This window comes from Prosopis cineraria, unplaced genomic scaffold (assembly GCF_029017545.1).
Source record: "Prosopis cineraria cultivar Desert tree isolate PC_DT_omini unplaced genomic scaffold, ASM2901754v1 PC1583, whole genome shotgun sequence".
Classification (NCBI taxonomy): Eukaryota; Viridiplantae; Streptophyta; class Magnoliopsida; order Fabales; family Fabaceae; genus Prosopis; species Prosopis cineraria.
Genome location: NW_026556908.1, coordinates 17,168 through 30,087, shown reverse-complemented (window position 1 = coordinate 30,087; position 12,920 = coordinate 17,168). Strand labels below are relative to the sequence as shown.

At 36.3% G+C, this 12,920-nt stretch overlaps 1 protein-coding gene across 1 annotated transcript; it reads right to left on the bottom strand.

Moving 5' to 3' along the window:
- Positions 1-2,948: 2,948 nt before the first annotated feature.
- On the bottom strand, positions 2,949-10,673 carry LOC129300425 (zinc transporter ZTP29-like). Its single transcript, XM_054938994.1, has 12 exons — positions 10,203-10,673; positions 9,616-9,674; positions 9,370-9,462; positions 9,161-9,250; positions 8,947-9,028; positions 7,591-7,646; positions 7,181-7,237; positions 6,570-6,610; positions 5,913-5,980; positions 4,323-4,379; positions 4,125-4,242; positions 2,949-3,389 (listed from the first exon to the last, which is right to left on the bottom strand). The coding sequence occupies exons 1-12, from the start codon at positions 10,264-10,266 to the stop codon at positions 3,344-3,346; spliced, it is 831 nt and encodes a 276-aa protein (XP_054794969.1). The 5' UTR covers positions 10,267-10,673; the 3' UTR covers positions 2,949-3,343.
- Positions 10,674-12,920: the final 2,247 nt, after the last annotated feature.

The window sequence follows — 12,920 nt, the reverse complement described above, 5'->3', positions numbered from 1 at the left end:
TTAAATGGTCCTATTCTTTCTCATTGTCTTTTTGTAGACAATGCATTGTTTTTTCTAAGAGTGGATAGCAGAAATTGTGGAATGTTGAAGTAGGATATACAGATGAATTTTGTTTAAGCTTCTGGTCAAGGTGTAAATTTGGATAATCATGTATTTTCTTTTCTCAAAATGCTTATGTGGATTTGAGAATGAGGTTTTGAAGCTTTGGGGGTGAAGGCGACTGATGATCCTAGAAGTACTTGGGTTTACCTATGATTTAGGGAGATCTAAGTTTGAAGCTTTGGCTTTTGTTAAGAATAAAATGGGGATGGAAAGTTACAAATGTGGAAGCAAAGATTGTTGTCTTTTGTTGGGAGAAGAAGTGATAGTGAAGGCAATAGCTAATGCCATTCCCAATTTTCCCTATGTGTTGTTTTATGTTTTTAAGAAAACTTGTTCTGAGTTGGAGGGAATGGTGTCTAAATTCTAGTGGGGAATCATGGAAGTAGGATCCATTGGAAGGTATGGAAGGTTCTTTACAAATCTAAGGTGATGGTGGCAGGGGGTTTAGACATTGTGAACTCTTTAATAAAGCCTTGTTAGCAGAAATAGCCTGGAGCGACTACTCTAAAATCCTGATGATTATTGGTGCAAATTGCTTAAGGGCATATATTTTCTGAATTATGGGTTTATGCAGGCAAAGAAAGGGGGTAGGGCATCATGGGGATAGTCAAGCAATGATGGAGAGTAGGGAATTGTTGGAAAGGGATTGTGTTAGAAAATCTTGAATGGTGAAAAAGTAAGCGTATTTGAAGATCACTGGATTCCAATGCTGAGGAGCACAGATTCAGGCCAAGGGTGCTAACTGATAAAATGAAGGCCTTAAAGTGAAAGATATCATCAGTGATGTATGTGGAGTTTTGAGCTGGTTGAGGATTGGTTTAATTTGGAGAATAAGGAGTTGATAAACAGTGTGAGACTGCCTTTGGTAAATGGTGAGGATAATCTTATCTGGTTGGGAAGTAGGGAAGGCGTGTATACTGTGCAGAGGGGCATATAAAGTAGCTTTGGGAGGAGAAGGTTGATGGGGTAATGATCCAGGCTGATCTTTTAAAATTCCCAAACTTATGGATAGTATATGAAAAATCAAAGTCCTCCTCCTTAAAGTTGTCCTTTTCATATGGCATGTATGTAAAGGTGCCATTACTACAAGGGAGGCTTTGTATGAAAAGAAATGCTTGTTGATCTTGTATGTGTGATCTGTAATGTACATGTGAAAATTATTGAACACATCTTTTTTTTTTTTTTTGTGCCCTTAGGTAAAGAAATGTTGGTTTGCTTCTTCATTATCCTTAAAGTTTAACCAATAGAATTTGAGAAGATTGGATAGCTAGTTACAGGATTTGGTTGGTGGATAGGGGAAGTTGTGGATGATTATGTAGTGGCTATTTTTGTAGCCACATGTTGGATGATTTGGAAGGCCAGGTATGATTTCATATTTGAAAGGGTGGAGATTAAATGCAGATCTTTGCTTAAAATCAGGTTGTGGGGTTGGTAAATGAGTATTGGTTGATGTGGTCAATCAGAAGAAGGCACAGGTTTTGGATAAGAGTTCTAATAGAGTTTTAAATTGGCAAAACCGTTGAGGGATGGTGAAGTTGAACATTGATGGTGCTTTTTGTGTTAGAAGGAAGAAGGCTGCTATTGGAGTGCTGGGTAGGAATGATTAGGGTCAGTTTTGAAGGGTTGGGAAGAGTGGTGGTTGCTGATTCAGCTTTTATGGCTGAATGTTTGGCAATGTTGAAGCTCTTTCATTAAGAGACTTGTTCACTGATAAAAAAGTCATTTTAGAGACAAATTGCTAGAACTTATATCGAACAATGGGTTGGCTAAGGATATGAAAGGTTGTGAATGGGCATGTGTTGATATTCTTCAAAAGTGCTTTGAGCTGCGTGGGTTTGATAGTTTTGCTCTTTTTCTTTGGCTTTAAGGAAAGGGAATTATGCTGTTGATTGAATTGCAGCTAGTGTGATGAGAGCATGGCATTGCAAGGATGGCTTTATGAGCCACCATCTTCTCTTGTCTCCATTTTGTTGCAAGACCTGCATGGCATGGGTGATTTGAGAATAAGGATGTGCTTGATCTAGAGGTCAGAGTTGCTGAAGAGAAGGTGAAGGAAGGTATTGGCTGATGCTAGTTTGCTGGCTTTTTTGTTGTGTTTTGTTTTGTGTATTTCTTTTATTGCTTTATAGGTTGTACTCATAGGTTATTGCTTTCGTTCTGTTTCTGTTTTGTGTTTTTTAGGTTGTATTTCAGGTTTTGTTTTCTTTTACAGGGGATTAGTGAGTGTTTATTTCTTTTGGTATTAATAAAACGGCCTCTTTTTTGCTAAAACAAAAAGATTATTAACATTAATATTAACATCATGTTGATTTGTATAAATTTTAACTTTTATATTATTATTAATTAGGAATAATATAACTCACTTCATACTCCATGCAACAGAGTCATTTCTGGTTGATAATCAGTAACAAAACGACAACGAGGGTGTATCTGTTGGCATGTCATGTCGTCACCACCGTAGTTTACCGTATATATTCTTAGTTATATAATTTATTTATCCCACATTCTTCCATTAATCATATTAAATTTACACGATACTTGTGCTTGTTCATTTACTACTGAAAATGTTAACCGGACTGAGATCGCTGCCATTTCCTTCTGCTTAAACAAAACAAGAATTCATGAAGAACGAGAAGCCCACCAATTGAGACAAGGTCAGAAGCTCACGCGTCTCAGACACCTCAGTTTTCCAAGAACGGGGACTGCTTGAAATTGAGAACTTCACGCTGCAAGTCCAGCTTTCAAGCAAACTCGAGATTTTCGAGCAAACGAAGTATGGAGGTAACAGATCTTCTGGATTAACAATTATGCCGTTATGCTTCGAACAGTTGAAGAAAGTGTATGACTGAACACTGAACAGGTACTTCCATTCCATTGATACATTAAAAACACCTTTTAATTATCTGCAAATCGTGAACTTTTTCCATATCCACATGGTGGGCGCAGAATAGGAGTTCTGATAAAATATTAGAGACAGCTTATATTGTTGTTGTTGTTGTTGTTAGTATTTTCAAATTATTTGTACATCCTTCTCCAAGGTAAAGTCGGAAATGCATCTCTATATTGCTGTCTGTCTGATAGATATCCTCCGAAGATGACTGTACATTCTCGCCTTTTTTATTGACACTTCAGGCGTCTCAAATCGGTAGGGATAATGCTACTAGGCAGTCGATGTCAACGCTAGAAGATACGCCAATGATACGCGGGGAAGGCGTCACATTTTGGAAAACAGATGTCCCAGCTACAAGTTCATCTCCTCTGGTAAACTGATGCTCAGAAAATATAGGCTGCAAAGCCAGTAATATTAATGAAATATGAACTTACTAGCAAGGATTGGTATAAAAGAAAAGCAAGTAAAATGCAGGTCATGTGTGATAAATGAGTGGTTCAAGGTTTACAGAATAAAGATAGATGCTAGTAGATAGAAGATCATATGCAGCACTGAAATAGACGCTTCTAGCATACCATTTTTAAGTTTCAAGACATTGTTGAGACTTGAGAGGAACTAGAAGCAGCTGGTAAATTGCTTATTTGGTACTCTCACAACAAATATTGTTTTGACAATGTCACGCCAACAAATCAGGGTCCCTGGCTAATTCTAACAGCTCGTAAAAATTTAGATAGTTTTCTGAGCCAGCCACTCTACACCCCTACCCAACACCCTACAAAACACGAGAGAAGAAAAGGCAGTGGACATTGAGGACAGAGTAGAGACCAAGAACAAGTTAGCACTCCGAAAGACATAAGATTGAAAGGGGGAGAAATCTTAAGTTAAGGTGACTACATGCTGCATGGCCAACATAAGTGTAGCACCTTTCCACAAAACAATTTCTTTCTCCCTTTCCAACATGATTTTCGTTTAGCATCAAGAGTTAACAAGCATGGAAGGGAATTTTTGCTTTCTTCAATACGTAACAACACGAATCACACTAGTACTTTAAACATTACCAAGGTAAATATAAAAGGCAAACAATAGCACCATCTCATCAAATGGTAATTGATAAAGTAATCAGATCTATCACCTTGCAGACATGAAAGCCATCCCACAAAAGACCGCCTTAACAGATTGCTTCTGTCCCGCATAATCAAACGCCAATGGCAGCATTTCATGCAGTGTTAAAAAAGCCATGACTCCCCCAACTGCAATAATTGCAGAACATATATAATCAATATAACTACAAAAAATAATTGTGATATTTAGAACTTCTATTAGCACAAACCTGATCCAAGCAAACCTTCAAGAATCTCAGGACTTAAGCTGCTAGGGAATAAATAGGCTGCAGTAAAACAAAAGAATTTATCACAGTAAATTCAAATTTATTAATGCACAACTCCAAAAAGCATGGTTTTGTAAAAGATTAAACCTGCAAAATTATATCACAACTCACTTTAAGACTGATAGGAAAAGAGAGCATATGTAGAAGGTTAATTAAAATGGGCATAATATCAAGCTAATATGCCTTGCATTCTAAAGCTTGTTGATACATGGAAACCTCAAAAATCCAATGCTAGAACTCTATTCAATTTCACACGGATTACACATGATACTCCCCTATTTATAGAATATAAGTTTGTATCAAATATCCTAAATTAACCCTAATTGTTTTTTTTTTCTTTTGGTACATACATGATAATGTCTTCTCATTGGGGGTAATCCTATTCAAGACCCAGCAAAGCACTAACCCTCAGTTTGGATAGGAAGAATAGTTGAAAGGAAAAAAAATGAGAGGAAAGAAAAAGTGAAGATAAGAGAAAACTGGAAAGAAAAAATTCTCTCTCGTTATGTTTGGATGAACAAAAGAAAATAAAGAGAAAAGAAAATAAACAAATATTACAATGACTATAATGCTCCTATATCAAAAATAAATTATATTTCATATAATTCTTTATACAAATAAATTGAAGGAAAAATTGCATTAAAATTAATTTCATCAAAATAATTTAAAATATAATTTCATGTTATCATATTTAAAACCAAATAATTTACTAAAAATATATTATTTTTCTATTTAAAAAATTATTTGGCATTGATGTTAAAATAATTGATTTACCATTTATTAAAATTAAAATAAAAGAATTATAAACCATTTCATCAATCTGTAATTCAACATCAAAAGATCCAGAAAAGGGAAATAAAATAAAAATTGCACACCAATTTGGCATTGACATTGCTCTGCTCCATTGTTACCATGAAATTGAAAAAGAACCAGAGTTGAGGAAGAATAGTGCATGATGAGTCGCTGAAGCTGCCTTGGCTGAGAAAGAACGCGCTTAGGTGGAATATTATGATGCCGCTGCTTGGGTCAAAGATGATGAGTCTCCAGCAGAGAGGCAAAAATGATGGATAAGAGAGGGAGAGAGGAGGGGGCAAAGGATGGAATAAAAATTTTACTCCCAAAATCTCTCCCCTTGTGGAGAGAAAATGTGATGGGCCCCACACCTCATTTTGTCCTCCACTTTTCTCTCCTCATCCAAACTGGGGGAAACTTATTTTCTCCCTCACTTTCTCCCCATATTTTCTTTCCTCCCATATTTTACTCCCATCCAAACAAAGCATAACTTACCCTAATTCTGATTCCCTAAATACTCTTACCCTCCTAGATTCCCACAGAATATTCGTCCTCATCAATATTACCTACCACTACTATAATATAGCATTGCATCTTAGACTGGGATCACCCCTGTCTTCGATAAAATATATATATATATATATAGCATTGCATCTTAGTCATGCTTTCCTTTCCATTGAAAAGAGGGGAAAAAAAAAACAAACTCCTACAATGTAGACCAACAAAAGGGAGATAGCTTACCAACAATAACAACTCCCAGGGGTTCAGCAAAGCCAGAAAGAGAAGCCAATTTGAATGCCTGCCACTTACTAAGATATATTCATAAACAACAAAATTAAAGTTTTAGATAATTGATCAAACTAATAGTTTACTGTCATTAGCAACACAAACTACCAGATGCACACAAACAGAATGACATCAGCCATGTCAAAATTTACATATGTGCGCATCCTGGAGGTAAGGTCATAAGCATCTATGTTCATTTGTAGACAGGTAACAGCATCACTATCCAAAAGCAGTCTCAATTTTTTCTTTATCTTCTCTGATAAACAACAGAAATATTGTAGTTATCCTCATGAAACAGCCAAGCAATGGCTTCCATAGCCACAATCATATCCATGCTGCAACTAGAAAGTCTGCCCACAACCCTAGACATACTATCATCTACACTGCGTACAGGACAAACTATTTGGATTGCAAGCCCACCATCAACCTCTTACAGCTACTGAACATATATTTTCCTACAATGTGCCTTTACATTTTACATGGATCAATGTTGAATTCCCAAATTTTATGAGCTCTTTATTTACAATTTAAGGAATAGAAGCCTCCTGTCCGTTGCAAGTGATTGGGGGGGGGGAGAGAGAGAGAGCCAACAGCATTTGAGGAAGTTCTTACCTCTGCGTTGCAAAATAAACAGGAAGCGCAACCGCAACACCCTGGAAGCCAGATGATCAATGTGCTTTAAACCAGAAATAACTAAAAAAATAGTGCGTTTTAAACAATATGCTAGGAAAAGCAAAAATTGTTATCATACTTCTAAGTTTTTTATTCCCCCCCATTTTCAGGGTGCATGGAAAAAATCTTGTGACCATTCTTCTGGGCTCCTCTGTTTTATCTCAATGCAAGGTCTACTAGGCAGAAACTTAAGACAGTTTAACTCTTTTTCATTTCTACAATAAGAATACATCTCCCATACTGATTTAGCCTTTAGTCTTATAATGGGTAGCAAGAGCAATCATGCACCTAGAAGATGTTAAAAAATAATCAATAATCCCTAGTCTCATGACGAATTGGAGTAAAAGATCAAGTATTCAAACCCACTAATTGTGTGGAAAACATATAAAATTCAACAATAAAAATAAGCAAAGTAACATCAAAATACAAACTCAATAAGGCATCAAATACTAAAAAAAAGTGCAATGATTTTTCTTCATTGCTAATCGCACCAAGCAACTAAAATCGTAGCAATCAGAATATACCGGCACCATGAAAGATCAGCATATTACCTCAGGGATATTGTGTAGAGCAATGGCCAATGCTAGGTTAAGACCAACACGAAGGCCCTATTGAAAGAATACAAGACAAACATCATATCAAAGAGGCACTAGCAATCCATGTGCAGATATAGTGGGTGTTTGGTTTACAATTGGCCAAAAGCACAATTGCCATACCGACTTTCAAAACAGCAAAAGCAACTCCCACTTGCGTTTTCCAAACTAACTTTTCATGGCTTTTAGGTTTAGCAGATGAGCTTTCAAAATAAGTTTTTATACCCAAACATAGGTTTAGTGGAAGTTAGTTCACCAAAAGGACTTTCGGGTGCCAAAAGTGGTAATCAAACACCCCTGTAATCTCTCAATCAAAAATTCAACTTAATACCACTCCAGCTTTTAGAAAAGGGGGCTGGACACGGTACCTTCATGGATCCAAGAAACACGGCCATTCCTTCTGGAAAATTATGTAAACTTATACCTGTGAGATGACATGAAAGAAAATTTTACTTCAAACCTTGAGCAACAGTGGACAAGGTAAATAATAGTCAATGGGAATTCAAATTCCAATTTTTCCTTCATCACTTGATTCTACCAGCAAGATGAGTAGATAACCAAACAAAAAACCTCAGAGAAACATTAATGATGGTATAATAGTCAAGAAAATTCAAATCCTATGTTTCCTTCACTCCATAGCTAAAATTTTTCACTCTTGGCCTATAACCTGAACTCCCAGTGATATCACTGATTTTGAAGTTGGAAATTTTACAACATATCAGGAAACAGAATTGGACAGGTAAGAAACATACATGTACATGGTATATAGAATTTTGAAACATAAATGCTAGGTTAAGATATCCTGAAACAGAAATTAGTGAGCTGGGTTCTATATGTCACCGCATTTATCACATAACCTTCCTACCAATGAAAAATACCCTGTTTGTCACTTAAAGCAGATTGGTCATGAGGGCATTATTCTCCTGCATTATACTTAAACTTCCTTATAAAGTCAAATGTATTTCAGTAAATTCAATTGATCATCTGACATTTCTACTTTTGTATGCTATGGGTTGCTTCCTTTTTTTCTATTTTATCAACTTGTTCAAATGTATTGGTTTACTTATAGGGCTTAAAATTTTAGATCACTTCAGCAGCTCTTGTAATTTACAACTCCCAGTCTATATTTTTCTTCCTTTGTCGTTTAAGAAATCTACTGTCTAGTGTATTCCCAAATTCCAATCTTAATATCAGTTTTTGGTACAGCCTTACCAAAATCATGAGCCTTTGTCACAAATATGTGCAAGATTTAACCTGCTATCTATATGATGGAAAACAAAATATGGAATGCCTAGTCTCCCATTGAATAATCTGGGTTGAACTACAGGAAATTTTAGCAGGCTGGTCCCCCACTTCAATAATTAGCTTTTTCAGGGAGGTTCCTCACTCCAATTCACTGGCTATCACTATATTGCAATAAGAAGCCACCGCACTTTAAGTAAACCTCTAATACCAAAATAACCAGTATTTGCAAGAGGTCACAATCTATCAGCCAACAAATTTCAGCACATTATTCATGATATTCTTTGTGTGAGACTTAACCAGCAATCTACACTGCAGTTAGAAGGCTCAATTCTTTGACTAAAATCCTGATACCAAGATAACCAGTATTACATTTTTACTGCAGATAAGCAAATAGAGGTGATTTCAAAATCTGTTTCTCAATCAACAAACAAGTATGATGACCTACGGTACAAGAGGTTAAGTTTGAAACATACACATACCTATAGCTGTAATAATCCCACTAAATAAAACTTGGCGGCGACGCTTCTTCATTATGTCCTTGCCTCCGTCATCCTCATTTTTCTATTTCAAAGGATGTTGTCATACGATCAAAATTTATATCTATGTGGTAAATGACATTGCAGATGCAATGTTAGCATGCATAAGCATAAGTAGAGATAACATTCATTTTGTTGGAAGGAACATCATGGAAACCTTTCTACTCTTCACATCTGAAGCAGGAGCAAGTGTTGGCTCTGGGATAAAATTGGCCACGACAGCAAAGAATATGACACCCGCAAAAAACTACATGAACAGGAAGATCTAACTTTATCGTCTGAACTATTACATGAGAACATGCTATAAAGGTAAGAGAGAAAGACTGCTGTCCGTTAAATAGATAATTGCTCAAAAGCATAGCCTACCCAAAGGTTGCCTTTGAAGAAGCCAAGTGAGTTCAAAGCATTATGAGCAAGATCAAAGAATGATATACTCAGCATCAAACCTGCAGCAAAACCCTGTGCGGAAAGAAATATTTAGGAAAACAGAGATTCGCAGGCACGCCAACAAATATAATTGATCTTCTGTCTCATTTCACAAAGGAGAAGGGAGGAAAAAATCGAAATGAACTGATTAGGTCTGATCACAAAATTTTAACCAACGAAAGCCACCTGTAATAGCCCAAGCATCTTCAAACTGGGAGATTGATTAATTATTACAAATAGTGCCCCTGTTCCACATTGAGAACTCTTAGTCCAATTACACGAAAAAACTCTATCAGGAATTATAATCGAGACAAAAAAGACGCCGTGAGCTAATAGTTAGGGAAGCAAAGATGTCAAATATTTTCCATAAATGGAACCCGGAAGTGAAGAAGTAATTTTTTTTCCCCCTGGAAACACAATACTAAGCAAGTAGACAAACTCCTCAAACGGGTTTATAAGAATCTAAATATGCTTGCCATAGGATAAGAAGTGACGAGAACATCCTTCTCTAGTTGGATGACAAGACACAGAGTCCTATACATGAATGACGATACCATATTGTGCAGGAACAAAAATGCTCGAGGAAGAAAACAACCAGATTATGAATCTGAACTTTTCTATATATAAACAGAAAAGAGGAGGAGACAAGGGGGGGATAGTGTAGACGAATGTTTTAGGTATTAAAGGAACTGTTTCGTGAAAATGCACCGCACAAGCTTTCCAATGGTGCCGAAATTTGACATTCATGGGTATGAAAGATGAAGCACACGTACCGATAGAAGTACTCAAACCACCCACGAGTGAAAGAGCAAGAGCTACAGAGACTTGAGAATCCATGGGGAATTTGTTTCCGTGTTCCCCAAAATTGGGAGAGAAATAGAAGCAGCGAAGATTGAGAGAAATTGTAAGGGTGGAGAACCAAGGCAGAATGTCGAGACTCGAGAGAAATAGGACGGAATATAAGATGGCAGTTGATAAGAGAAAGAGAGGATTAAAGAAAAGAAAGGCGAGAGAAAGTGGGGGGAATGTTGCGTGGACTGGCAAGTAGCAACAGAGGTGATGACGAGAGAGGAGAAGGAATTTTAATATATTGGGGAGCGGAAGAAAGAGATGGTTTGAAGAGCCGGGCCAAGAAAAGAGGGAGGCTATTCCCTCCCGCTTTCTTTATCGGCGGTCTATACCTAACCTCACTTCTTCCTCCTCTCTACCTTCAGCTCCCAAGTTTTCTTTGCCCATCTTTCTCATTTTCCACCTTTCCGCCCTTGCTTCCTCAAAATAAGCCGGATTTTACAGCCCCTGCAGGTTGACAGTTTTCCTGCGAGTTTAGTTTTTAAAATTTATTATATACATTTTGAATTTTTATAAATATGATCACCCTTACAACCACAAAATATCTTATTTTGTCTATTGTGTTTCATTTGAACTCATTATTTTGAAATAATGTGCATTCCTGTATATAAAAATAATGTGTATTTTTAAAAAAATAAAAAAATCTTTTTAAAATATATAAATGACAAACTGTCAGCCTATCATAGAACTTTTGAGTTTAGAGTGAAAAACTTCACCTTCTCTCTAGTTTTTAGAGAGAAGGTTCATCTTCTTCTTATTTCGCTCAATTTCTTCTTTACCTCATGCTTTTCATGAATTCTAATCACAATCTTGACCCTAACTTCATCTTCTCAACACCTCTGTCTCAAAAGTAAAGTTTGAATCCTCTTACTTCCAAGGAAGAGGTTGATTTATTCAACAAAAACATTTCAAAACTTGATGATGAAGTGATAGACAAAGGATCAGATTTGATTCAACAACCCAAATAGCAAATGCAACAAATCAATAACATCTAATTTGAGCTACCAAGACACAAACATCAAGAGCAACCAATGGACATTCATATAAATGATGCTCCATAACAACATGCAAAGACAAACAAAACATCTACAGAGATTCAAGGGGCCAAAATTCTTATTTTTTATGAAGAGTCCTTGATTGGTTATAACGAATGCTATGGAATTTCCTCCGGGAGAGACAATACCCACAGAAATAAAGCTCTAGCTAAAGAATTAGAGCAAGAGTGGTCGCCATCAGAAAGAACTAAGAAATTAATGGATCAATATCCTACTCTTTAAATCTCTAAGGATGAACGGAAGAAAATTTGTCTGCCTTGGATGGATGCAATTATTATCAACACACTGGGCCTACAACTCAATCTTAAATCTCTTAAACCTAGGTTAGCAAGAATGTGGCAACTCAGAGACTTTGAATTGATTAACCTTGTTAATAGTTTCTATATTGTTAGAATTAAAGACCAATCTGCTTATGACAAAATCTCACTAGTGGTCCCTAGATAATATTTGATCATTATTTCCTTGTTCAAAGGTAGTCTCCTAGCTTTAACCTAAACTCTAACGTTTTAAGCAAAATTGCTCTATAGTTTAGACTCTCAAACATCCTAATACAATGCTATAATAGAGAAATTCTTTGGAGATTAGGAAATTGCATAAGAAAAACTCTGAAAGTGGACTCCAACTCTTTATCTGAATTAGACTTTACAAATAAAAATGGCAAAACTGAAAGAGGCAAGTTTATAAGGATCAATATAGAAGTTGATCACCAAATGAAACTTGTGCCCAAATTATTAATTAGATATGAACTCTATAATGTCAAGTACGAGAGTCTAAATTTAATTTGTTTTGGTTATGAGTGCTACGGACATAACAAGACTAACTACCCCCATAATCCATTAAACAAAACTTCAGAAAGAGCTAAGGGGACTGTCAAAAATCAACCCAAAAAGAAGAATAAAGAAGATTCAAGCGTTCTTAAAGTCTAAGTAGAGAAAGAAGAAAAGAAAATAACGAAATAGGGGGCTCGTCAGAATCTTACCAAAAGCTGCCAGAAGAAGAATTTAAGGAATTCATGAAATTCAGACAAGAGTTTAAACCTACAAGAAGCGCATGAAATTCAAGAAACCCAACGGCTAATCAATCATCACATCACATCAAAGGTCCTAAGCTATCTTTTGGAACAAGATACGACGTCCTTACAGAGCTCAACCATGATGTCGAAGAACAGGGAAGAGACGGCTTTGCTACCAACTACGGTATAACTAAGCCGACCTCACCTCTAAAACTTGTCAGACAAATCTAAAAGAAGAAAGATGTCTCTGGTGTGAAAAGGGCGAGATTGAAGGACCAAGAAGTGGAGACCAAAAATGCTAAAGGAATGGGATTAATAAGAGAGGATAGAAAGATTAACAAGAATAAAGCTGGGCCTAGCTTTTCATGGGATGGCCCAAATACCATTAACCTTGACAAAAATGCCTCAATGGACCTATAGCCCAAAAATGCCAACCACAGGCCCACCAAAAAGATCCATAACATTAAGAAAGGAAGCAAAATAAATCTAATTATCTTTGAAAAGCCTAAAAATAAAGTCACTATTGAGCACGTCCCTACTAATGAAGCTGTAGAAAAAATAAAAAAAGGACATAT